At 44.2% G+C, this 12,062-nt stretch overlaps 1 protein-coding gene across 1 annotated transcript; it reads right to left on the reverse strand.

Annotated features, from left to right (window-relative positions):
* Positions 1–253: 253 nt before the first annotated feature.
* LOC116742718 (PC4 and SFRS1-interacting protein-like) lies at positions 254–4,858 on the reverse strand. Its single transcript, XM_032610555.1, is given in 5 exon segments — positions 254–934; positions 1,157–1,309; positions 1,311–1,356; positions 1,359–2,038; positions 4,848–4,858. Coding segments are annotated over 5 exon segments (1,110 nt in total). The 3' UTR covers positions 254–714.
* Positions 4,859–12,062: the final 7,204 nt, after the last annotated feature.

Raw genomic sequence — 12,062 nt, forward strand, 5'->3', positions numbered from 1 at the left:
CCTGCATCGGCAGGCGGACTCTCAACCCCTGCGCCACCAGGGAAGCCCCTGGCAGGCGGATTCTTAAGCACTGCACCACCAGGGAAGTCCCGAGAAATGAACTTCTATCTGCTTTTTTTAAAAAATTATTTATTTATTTATTTATTTTAAAAAAACTCTATTTTAAAATTTTGGTTACAGTTTCATTTTTGTTTTCTTAATAAGTCTACTGTTTAATCTCTCAGGATTAAAAAACAGTTATTAATCTAAAGAACTGAACAACAAAGGAATGTCAAGGGGAAGGGCACAACTGCCCCATTCTCTGGGGGTATAGTAGCTACTCCAGTTTAACACCTAGCTTCAAAACAAAAAGAATTTTTATATTTTCTAAATGAAATAATGTACAACCACCATCTTCATCTGAGCTTATTATAACTTTCAAACACAAAGCTTCATTTTAAGCTTGGTAAAAAACTTTTAACAGGAATGATGGCTGACCTTAGTATGTAGTGTGTGTCTTACAGGAAATGTTTTTTAACAATCATAACACAGTAATAATGCCATTAATGAAGTCCTCAATTTAGAATCTGGAACATTCTTCCATCAAGGGGTGGGGAGGGGGAAATTCAGTCCAATGAGTCTGTCTCAAGATCTTCCTCTCTTGTTTACTCCACTTGTATTCTCTTTTCAGTAACTGGATTAATGCTTTGAGCCCAAAATGCGCTATATTTTTTATTACTGTAGATTACATGTTGTCTGCTGCTCAGTTTCTATTTGTTCCGCTTGCTTGCGTTTTCTATCTGCTGCTTCTTTCTCATGTTGGCCTTTCAGCATATTCCTTCTATGTGCAGTCTGAAAGTTTCTTCCACCTTTTCTCTTCTTTTCACCTTCTTGATCATCCCGTTTCTCTTCAGAATCAGAGGTTGATGTAAGCCCTGTTTTAGCTAAATTTTTCCTTTTTTTTTTTTTTTTTTTGCGGTACGCAGGCTTCTCACTGCTGTGGCCTCTCCCGCCGCGGAGCACAGGCTCCGGATGCGCAGGCTCAGCGGCCATGGCTCACAGGCGCAGGTGCTCCGCGGCATGTGGGATCCTCCTGGACCGGGGTACGAACCCGCGTCCCCTGCACCGGCAGGCGGACTCTCAACCACTGCGACACCAGGGAAGCCCTAAATTTTTCCTTTTTGATTCAACTTCTTTTTCCCCCTTTTTTTTAACCTGGCTCTTTTCTTGGTTATCTTCATCCTTCTGGCCCTGCTCATCCTTTTTAAGCTGCTTTTTAGGTTGTTTTTCCTCTTGCCCCTTTGTCTTACTTCTGTCTTCTTCAGGTACCGTCACTCTCCGAAGGACAGGGGTGTTTTACCATTTTGGGTCTGCCTTTGGTTTTGGAACCTTGACTTCTGCCGCGGCAGGTCGTCCTCTTCTAGGACTCGCTCTTAGATTAACAGGTGCTGTTGCTGTAGTCACCACGCCTGCCTCCTCGGTTTCTACTTGTTTTTCTTCCTTTCTCTTTCTCCCTCTTCTGGCAGCTTTTGGAGTGGTTATGTCAACTGCTTTAGTCACATCCTCGTTGCTGGCTTTTTCTTCATGGTCAGTATCTTCCTTTGAAACACTAGTTTCTTTTTCTTCAGCTTCAACATCAGATGACACATTTGATTGTTTAGTTGATGCCTGTTGACTTGAAAATTTCACTTTCGGATTGTTATCTATCTCCCATAAACCTTCATTAAAGCCTTTTTGTTTATTTGGTTTGCCGTACTTTTCCTTATTTTCTGAGTAAGGAAATATGTCCTTTGGGCCTGAAAAAGCAGTCTCATGAGTTCCAAAAAAGAAAATGGGTAGTTTGTTTGTGGGTGGTTTTGCAGCTCCATCAGGAACTTCATCTACCTGCCGGGGCCGTGGGCGCTGGGGCTGCGGTGGCGGGCCAGCCGCCTCTGCCCACGTCCACGCAAGCCACCTGTGCCACCAGCTGCCGCAGAGGCGTCTCAGCGGCTCAGAATAGCAACCACCACCGACACTGCCGCCGCCGTTGCTGCGCTGCTCCCTATCTGCTTTTAAACCACTGAAATTTGGGGTTTATTAGCCCTTAGCAGCTTAGCTCTTACCCTAACTAATACACCGAGAGAGTCTCCCTTCCTTCCTTCCTTTCCCCCTCCCTCCCTCCCTTCCTTCCTTCCATTCCTTCCTAGCTTCTTTGAGCACATTCCAACAGAAGTTTAGGTTGGCTGGTCTGAAAATGAATTCATTTTCTTAGATAAGAGAATAAAAATTTCTTGAGCAACCCGTAAGGTGCCATGCTATGTGTCTGGCCTAAAAAGAGGAATAAACCCCAATTCTTATACTTGGGAATACTTGAGAAACTGATGGTCCAATGAAAGTCTTTTGACTTGGTTTTGTCTCTAGCCAGTCTGGAATTATAGAGCTGTTCAGCGGTTTAGGGACAAGATTTTGCTGAGCTTCGACGAAGCCAGAAAAATGCAGAAATTTGGTGGCAAATTGGTGTTTTTCTCTTGATATTCTGCAGAAAATCACATTAAGATGAAACTGAACTTTGTCCCCCTCGCCTGACAAATGAGAAGAAGGTATTCCTGTCTCAGTACCTGCAGCCCTGTATTTGATCCAAGTCTCCCCAGAGTAACTGAAATCGTGTTGTTGCCATTTATTTGGGTTCTTACGATGGGCCATACACTCTTGATGTAATTCAACCACTTACTTCTCTCAAGAACGTAACTGATGTTTACAGATGAGGAAATACATTCAGAGAGGATAACTAACTTCTCTGTCACCATGGAGACAGTGGGGGATGGAGGCAAGTTTGAAACCCGTCCTGGTACCCAAAAGCCAGGGCCCCTCCTGAAAGCTCTGTTGCCTTCCATGGGAGCAGCTTTGCACTTAGATTATTCAGAGTCCTGCTTCGGGCTTTTGCTTTTCACGGGAGAAATAACCTCACAGACTCTGGGTCTGCTCCCACAGCCTCCTCGGCCCCAGGCTGGTGCCGAGCCTCTATTACTCAGAAGTACTTATGAAACTCCGTAGTTCTTTACATTCAAGCATCAGCACGTCTGACTTTTGTTTTCAATCCAGAACCTGCCCTGTTTTCACAGAACAAAAATCCAGATTCATTCTGAAAATGAAATGACGGTTGGTCCTTGGAAAACAACCCAGATCCCAGGTCCCCACTTTAGCACAATCGCAAGTCAAGGTTTTCTGGTTGGGTGCTTCTAAGCCCTATCACACTGATAAGGGCTTTCAGACATACCAAAGCAGGGGAAAATGAAAGAGACCCTTTCTTTTTCTTGTTGTTCCAGATCAGATAACACTGCCTGATTAGTTCCTCCACCGTGAATTCACACCGCATGTACCCACACGCCAGCCCTCTGCGAAAAGGCCATCTGCTGTATTGCTTCCTGCACAATAATTCACATTTTGCCTCATGCTTTCCCTTCTCCACCTCTGTTTCCGGCTCCTCCCCCTGAAGTAGCAAAGTGCCTGCAAAGAAAATGTGTCAACAGGTGAAATTTGTAGGAGTTTCTTGGCCCACACAGAAATGTGAACCACAGGTATCCCCAAAGGAGAGATTTTCTTACCCAGACACTTACCCTCTTGAATATGCCCTGATTCTATTCACATGTGGGTTCTCTAGAGACACCAGTTATCTCTTGGATGGAATCAGAGTGTGGAGCTCCCGTTTGGGAAGAGTGGCTTTGATGAAGGCCAGTTGGGATTATTTAGTTGCGGTTACAGAAAAGCCCAACCCAAACTGGCTTCGTCCAAAAGGGAATTTATTGACTCAAAAGCTGAAAGAGGATGCTACCTACAGACAGGACTCAATTCAGGGCTCAGGCTTACCGTTGGAACCTGCCAACTTTTAAGAACTTTATTCCTTTGTTCTGCCTTCCACGGCATTGACTTTAGCCTTGGGTTTTATGGGTACCAGAAAGGTCCCTGCTAACCCACTCATTCTCTTACGTTTTAGGTCAGAGGTTATGAGTGAGAGTCTCTTCCCCAGAAGGTGCAGTGAAAATGTCATTGCATTTCATTGACTCTGACTAGGTCACATATGATCCACGAAGATCAAAGGATGGGGAAGTGAGATATGCTGATGGCATAGGCCTTGGTCACAAGCTCCACTCCTGGGGCTCGGTGTGGAGTCCGCTTTAATGGGACTGCATGGAAATCGGGTACAGTCACCAGGAGGACTCCGGCACTGTTCCCTGCAGTGTGTGTTGCCTTATAAGAAACGGTGCATAAGCGTCACATAATGTTTTGTGTCCACTGCATAAGCCAGCTCCATACCTTGAAAATAGCCAGCATCTGCTTATGTAAAATAACAATTTACGGGCTTCCCTGGTGGCGCAGCGGTTGAGAGTCCACCTGCCGATGCAGGGGACACGGGTTCGTGCCCCGGTCCGGGAAGATCCCACATGCCGCGGAGCGGCTGGGCCCGTGAGCCATGGCCGCTGAGCCTGCGCGTCCGGAGCCTGTGCTCCGCAACGGGAGGGGCCACAACAGTGAGAGGCCCGCGTACCGCAAATAAATAAATAAATAAATATAAATAAAATAAAATAAGAATTTACACCCAAAGCCAAGCTGATTGGAGAAAAGGTTACTTACTGGTTTAAATTTCAGGAGTCAGGCTAGTTTGCCAAAATTCTGATGCAAGTGGGTCAGTATAGACAACACTCAAAAATTCCTCAACGTCTACATCAGGACTGCCTTATATTCTTTAAAGCATGAAGAGCCTCCACTGGTTCGGTATTGAAGACTGTGGCAATGAGCCTTTCTTATCGGTTTCATTGAGTTTTTGTTTTCTAAGAAGACTCTGATATTTTAGCGTATCTGTGGGGAGGAAGGTGATCTCCGCGTCTTACTCTTCCGCCATCTTCCCCTCGTTCCGACTCTGATACTTTAGTTATAAAGACCTCTGTAGCCTGATCAGGCTGCTTCTGGAGGGAGTGGAAGAGTTTATGGCAGAAACGTGGGAGGTTGTTGGAAGTATGTTGACTATATTATGATACACGCAGCAAAAGGTGTTCTCCTGTAATGCTCTTTCTTCCAGTCATTCGGCTTCCTCATACGTCTTTCTAAAGAAACATCTGGAATTAGGTGATTCATTCTTCTTGTCAGCTCTCAACGTTCAATATTCATCCTTTTAGCCACTGAACAATTGTTATTGGTTATGAACCTCCTTTCTTCAAACACTTCATTGTTGATGTGCATCAGACCCTCTCTGAGCGCGTCACATGCATTATTTCATTTATGCTTCGTAACTACTGTATGACATAGGGACTATTATTATTCAAATTGTATGGAAGGTGAAACAGATCTAGAAGAGGTTAAATATCTTGCCCAAGGTCACACCGTTGGAGCCAAAGATTTTAAAACCATAGTATGCAAATAAAACAAAGATTTTGCCCTTGCTGCCACCAAGGTAGGGCACAGGAAGACAGACCTATAAATAAACAAGTGCATTTAATGTTGTGTTTGCTGTGATAATGAGCTACACAAGGGAAAGTGGGAGAGAGAGAGAGAGAGAAAGAGAGGGAGAGAAAGCAGTCATTTCTGTGGCCAGGGCTGAAAGATTTGAAATGGGTGTTGGGAAACGTTCCCTAGAGGAGGCTAAGCTGAGGTGCATAATGTTTTCCAGCTAGAAGGTGGGGGATGAGAAGAGCATCCCAGAGATCAGAACCCATGCAGGCAAAACACAGATGCATCATGGGGGAAACACAAGCTATCTGGCCTGGGTGGAGCCTGGGGTTCAGGAAGGACAGACATAGGAGCTGCCAAGCGGGACCCAGTCCATGAAGGGCCTGGTTGGGATTTGGTCAGGAGAGAATGGGAAACTGTTGAAGGACTTTAAGAAAAAGGTGACAGTTATTCATACCTAGTTTTTTTTTTTTTTTCTATTTTCTAAATTCCCAAGCTTAAATCTTTTTTTTGGGGGGGGTGATTTTTTATTGTGTAAAATAAACATAACAAAACTTACCATTTTAATTGTATAATTCAGTGACATTGAGTACATTCACAACATTGTACAACCATCTCCACTATCCATTTCTAGAAATTTTTCATTATCCCAGAGGGAAACTCTGTATACCCATTGAACAATCATTCCCCCATTTTCCCGACGACCCGCTGGATCAATGGAAGTTGTGCTGAAAAACGAGGAAATAAGCATATAGGTCCTCGACGTACGTTAGCACAAAGAACACTGCGATTTGTGCTTTTTTAAAAGGAAAAGCATCAATGACGCTGCATTTTGGGCTGAGAGTTCACGCAGTGTCTGGGGTGAGCTGTTCCTGCCAAATCAGCCAGACAACGGCGATTGTTCCGTTACCACCAAGATGTCCCTCTGCGGTTTCTTATAAAGAAAGGCAGTGGGTGCCCCACGGGGCTGTCATGACTAAAACTGCTGGTGAATACCCCATGGCATCAGGTTAGCCAGCAAACACACATTGGGCACCTGCTGTGTGCACGGTGGTCAGGAGTCGGGTGCCGTGAACAGAGGGGAGTAGGCAGCAATCCACAGCTTTCGAAGGAATCATAATGTAGTCGGGGAGAAGGACGAGGACACGTCAGCCCGTGACCTCAGGTGGGGCGGAACCACCTGACCTGTGCTGATTTACCTTTTCACTGCACTCGGTAGAGCTCTTTACAGCACTGAGCACGTTGTCATTTTACATCAGTTTGACCCTCTTCTTGTCGTAACCATCAGACTGTTCACCCCATAATGGCAGATGCTTCATCTATTTTTGTTCAGTATTGTCTCTTCGGAATCTAGCGTCGTTCTTGGCATGTAGAATGTGCTCAACAAATGCATATTGAATAAATGGTTGCTATAATTATATATACGTGTTTCTATACACGCATACATACATATATAATACACATATATGTGCATACCTACATACATATACACACATATATTAATGCTACAACACATTGTATATGTATACTTTCACCGAACATATAAATATATATACATTCAAGGTATGGATATATATGTACAAGTCATATTTTTTGACAAAAATAACTATCATTTATTGAGCACTTTAATTTTTATAAACAGAAACTTTTTTCAGTGTTTTACATATATCATTTTATTTAATTGTCACAAGAGTCCTATGAGGACTAATTAGCTTGTTTACTTTTCCCAAAAGAGGCAAAGGAAGCACAGAGAAGTTAAGAAACTTTCCGAAGGCCACACTATTTCAGTTAGTATCAAGCCATATGTTTTGAAAGCACAAGCAAAAAATTGACAATAATCCATTTTTTTAAAAAGCTCCCACTTTGGAATCAATAGCTTCTTCCAGGCCTCAGTGCTGTTTAAATATGGCCGAGACCCTGCGGCTGCACAGCTCCACGAGCTGGGTATGTTAACTGCACGTCTGGCACCCGCAGCAGGGGGCGCCGAGCTGGGTTTGTGGTCCCCAGTAAGAGGTCACTATGAGGCCTCCAATGCACCCAGGCAGACCCACAGTCTCCCTCCGCAGTCTAATTAGTTAGAAGACTATTTATAGACCTCAGCGCTCCTCTCAAGACAGACTCACTCTCAGTTCCTACGCCCCCTGCTCTCAGCAGACAACTTCACCTCGTGAGTCATTGAGAAAATTGAGGGCATGCGCGTGCTTTCTGGTAACTTCCCACCCTCTACCTGCAATTTACCTACACCCACGTCCGTCCTCCCAGCCTGCTCTCCAGCCGGCAAAGGTAAGGTGGCTTCCTCCCAGCCGTGTAAGCCTCTCCCAGGGTCCGTGTCCTACCCCCGCCCTTCTGGGTTCATCTCTCATCCCTTCTCATCCCAGGAGGCTCTCCAATCTTTAGGTCCATTTCCACGACGATGCCCCCTCTGCCTGTGAAGAGGCTGCGCTCTCACCGCCTTCCCGGATTCCTGCAGCGGCCTCCTAACCTGCCCTGCGTTTCCATTTTGCCTCTTCTGCAGCGCAGTTACATGGAATCTTTGAAAATGCAGGGTCACAGGCAATTCCCAGCGCACTAGCTCCAACTCATCTACGCCTCACTATTTCCAGGAATCGTATCAGGATATGAGTAACTAAGGGTGATATTAAAGCCTCTCTACTTTTCCCTTCCTTCCCTCCCTCCCTTTGAAAGTAAGTCATTTGCATACATGAGTAGTTATTAATAGTAACACAGCCCTCCGGGTGCACCTTACGGCGGACTTCTTGACTCAGTCACCAGGCTTCGGCTCAAGCACCTCTCACGCACCTCCACGTCATCCCCGCCGCTCCCTGGCTCTGCTCCCAGCACCCCTAGAACAGCAGGGTCACTGGGACCTCCTCGCTGCCACTGATCTTTGTTCAGTCTTTACATCCGGCTTTTGACAGCGTCCACCCTGCTTGTTTTCAGACTTCCCCGTACGCTCCCCGTTTCCCTCACAGCGCTGGCGTGGTTCCTTTTTCCTCCGTGGATGCCTCTTGCTCGGCCTGACCCTTGAAGGCCGTGTCCACGGGGTTCTGAGCAGAACCTCCCTGTCCTAGCTCTCTGAGCTTTCTGTAGGTGGCTTTACCCCCTGGCATATTTTGTGTGCATTCCTTATGCATGTTACCCTTATCATTTTAGTTTCATTCGCTAGGTCTTTGAGAGCTTTAGCTGATCATTGTTGAGGTTTGCTTACTAGGATGTAGGTATTGATCCAAGAAGAATTATAGCTTGATTCTTCTAAAATCCTTTTTTTTTTTTTTTTTTGCGGCAGGCGGGCCTCTCACTTTTATGGCCTCTCCCATTCTACAGTGTCAGTGTTTGTGTTTAACTTCATGGAAAAACCATCATGCCAATATCATGTCCTCCTTCAGCCTGTTGAAAGAGAGCCCCTATGAGGACATGTACACTCATCAGGGGAGTTGTCCAGGTGTTGGGCTCCCTCAGGTGCCAGTAATGCCATTGGCTTCTCTCCAGTCTCCAAAACTCCAAAGCCCAGAGTGACAGATGCCCCCCACCCACTGTTCCACTGACTGCACACCCCGAATCACCCCCTACTTCCCTGCCTTGTTCTTTGGTTTCCTCAGTTTTGCCCACTGCCCTCAACGCCCAGCTGGAGATACTTCCATTAAGATTCTATCCTTTAAGGACTGCCTCCCTCCTTCATGAATTTCTTCTTTGGTAATCTTACCGACTCCCATGACTGCAACTCTCAACTGTGGGGATGAATTCCAGACCTATGTCCCTAATGGAAAATACTAAATATAAAGTATTTTTTTGATAGTTTCTCAAGTGCCTCTACTATTTCTTTTGGTTTAAGATGTTTTAATGATTATGTTTTAATTTGCCGAGGTTATATATTTTAATGACCCACGTTGACTGAATATTTGGTATGGTAGGTGCTCTTATAAACATACATATAAAATAAACTGTACTTAATGTAGTCAGGTTATCTAATTCACTTAAAAAAAGAGAAAAACCCAGAAAGCCACATCCAAAATTGTGGCAAGTTACATTAGCAAAAACTTGATTTAGAGTATTAAAGTTTAGAATGGAAATTTAAACACAGCTAATGGGACCATGGTCCATCTATTGCTTCCCATATATAGCACCAAAGGGGTTTTGAATATGGTGCCCCTGCAATAAATGAAATCACATTTCTCAGCTCACATATTAGCATAAAATAAAATAATACCATGCACTATATGTTTGCTAATAAACATTTTATCTTCCAAAGAGAACTGTTAAGCTACCGTCTTTAGGTCAATCTCTGAAACCTCTAGGAAAATCAAGCTTAGTGAAAAGGAATAATAAACTACAAAGTGAAATGATAAGGTTTTCCTTTATGGAAGTCTATATATTTTTGGTATTTGGCTCTCATTTTTAACTGATGATATTATATTGATAATATGTTTTTATTGATAATATATTAATAATATTATATTTTGGTATTTGGCTATCTTTTTTATTGATAATTTTATATTAGTTTTTAGCATTTCCTCTGAGTTGCATTCCTTTCATCTGATTTTTATATTTATTATATTTGTGGTGGTAGTGGAGGTGGGGTGGATAATAATAGTTGCCTTGTAGGTTTGTTTGTAAAAACAAATATGCATTTAAAGTGCCTGGCACTTAGTAGGCATTTACCAAGTGTTAAATGAATAAATACTGGGTGTTCAGACAAAGGAACTATTATTCCCAGCTTGGCTCAACAAAGAGAGCTCCTATCGGGCTGTTTGATCTATGAGAATGGGGGGGGGCAACTTTTGAAACAGAAAATCACATCCTCCCTTTAAAAATGCTCTTCTATGTCTTTTTCCTCTTGTTCAAGTGGGCACACATGGTTTCTATGATCACGCTGTAGTCCTTACTTACACCTCTTCCAAAGTAAGCACTTAATCAATGGCCCAGCTCGTGGGGAAGGATTCTCAAGTACTTAAGGAACGGGAGGCACCACCAACTGCTCAAGCAGCATGGCATGGATTGATGGATTGATGCCAGACGGCGGCAGGTGGCTGTTTTCACATAGCAGCCCCAGGCAAATGAAAGAGGTGTGTGCAGACCATTCTCCCCAGAGGGTGTTCCTTTCTCTACAGCTGAAAGGGCAATGAATTGATCCAAAACAGGACCAACAGTTTGAAAGAATTATGACAGATCACTCAAGCACCCTTAAGTTTATCTGGATCAAGACGCGTAAGCACCCTCCAGTGTTGGCAAGGTGTGACCCCTGTAGAGGCTGAAAGAGGGGGAGCTGAGCTAACAGGACCATCACATTCCTTAGATGCATGAAATAGATCCAAATTAAAAGGAAATAACGTTTGCACTGGTCACATCTTTCTAACCTTAAACTATGATTGAAACTACTCTAAGTATGACGCAAACAAAAGTATCTCCCAGGTTATAAACACCTAATTTTTGATGGCCCATAAATATCAATGATTGGTTGGGTACTAGTTTCCCTCAAATATCCTTGCTCCCCTCTTCACACATGCTCTTCTCAGAAAACACCCAGGGTGTCCTGGGCCACTGACTCACCATTGCCGCCTTGATTACAAATGGAGCATGGTGGACTCAGTGGCTTGGACAACAATGCTTCCTTCCCCTCCCTCTTTTTACAGCTCAGTCAATTCAAGCTTGGTTAAACCTGATCTCATATCCTATTTAACTTCCTTCTTTCCCTAAATCTTCCAATTCCTGCCAAATTAGATAAGAAAAAAGTTTAATGTTAGATTTTCTACCAAGAGTTTGAGGCTATGGAATTAAACAAGGAATAGTACTGTGTCTGGCCCTAACTGAGTTTAATATCTATCGTAGAAAATCATTTCTCTCTATGGACATCTATCTATCTATATACTCAACATGAAATGAAACAAAGTGGGGTAACGCTGATCTGACTCAAAAGAAAGTTATCATAAGGAAAAGTCAGTTTTACACATTTCTTTCATTTATTTTTTCTCTCTCTCTTCCTCCACCTCTCTCTCTCTCTCTCTCTCTCTTTTTTTTGCACCATTTTACAGCATCTGGTCTGTTGATACGCTTTTGCCTTATTTATATGACTCTGTTCTATTTTCTAGTTACACACTGGGATGGAAAATGCGTGCATGCTGGGTGGCGGCCTCTTTGTCTCCCATTTGCCTTTTCCCGTTCCCTGTGAAATGAGATATCCACAAGAAAGGGCTAAAATCACAGCACGTGTTAGCGAATGCACAGAGTGGCCTGTAATCTCGCTCTCCTTCTGTGCTTCCATTTCCTGACTACGGAACATATCAGCGAGCGTTTTTTTCTGCAGCGCTGGCAGGATCAAAAGTCAGGCAGAGACGGCCCAGGTTCCATTTCTATTACGAAATAATCGTCGTATCTGCATGATAATACACACATATATGCCTGCGGAATTATCTGCCTCCTAAGCATCCATTCACGCCCCGGAGAAGATGACGAACGTGCCAGATGCGTCCCGGTCGCGGTGAGCGCACGAGACGGGCAGAGCAGGGCAGCTCGCCAGCTGTTTGGGTGGCTCTGTCAGCAGAATGCGTCATCTCAGCGACTCCTGCCGTACCAGCCCTGATACCAGGTCTAACCGTCCCGCTGGAAGAAGGCCAGAGGCCCTCCACTAAGATTTAGGCCCATTTTTCATCTTCTGGCAACAG

This window comes from Phocoena sinus, chromosome 17 (genome assembly GCF_008692025.1).
Source record: "Phocoena sinus isolate mPhoSin1 chromosome 17, mPhoSin1.pri, whole genome shotgun sequence".
Lineage (NCBI taxonomy): Eukaryota > Metazoa > Chordata > Mammalia > Artiodactyla > Phocoenidae > Phocoena > Phocoena sinus.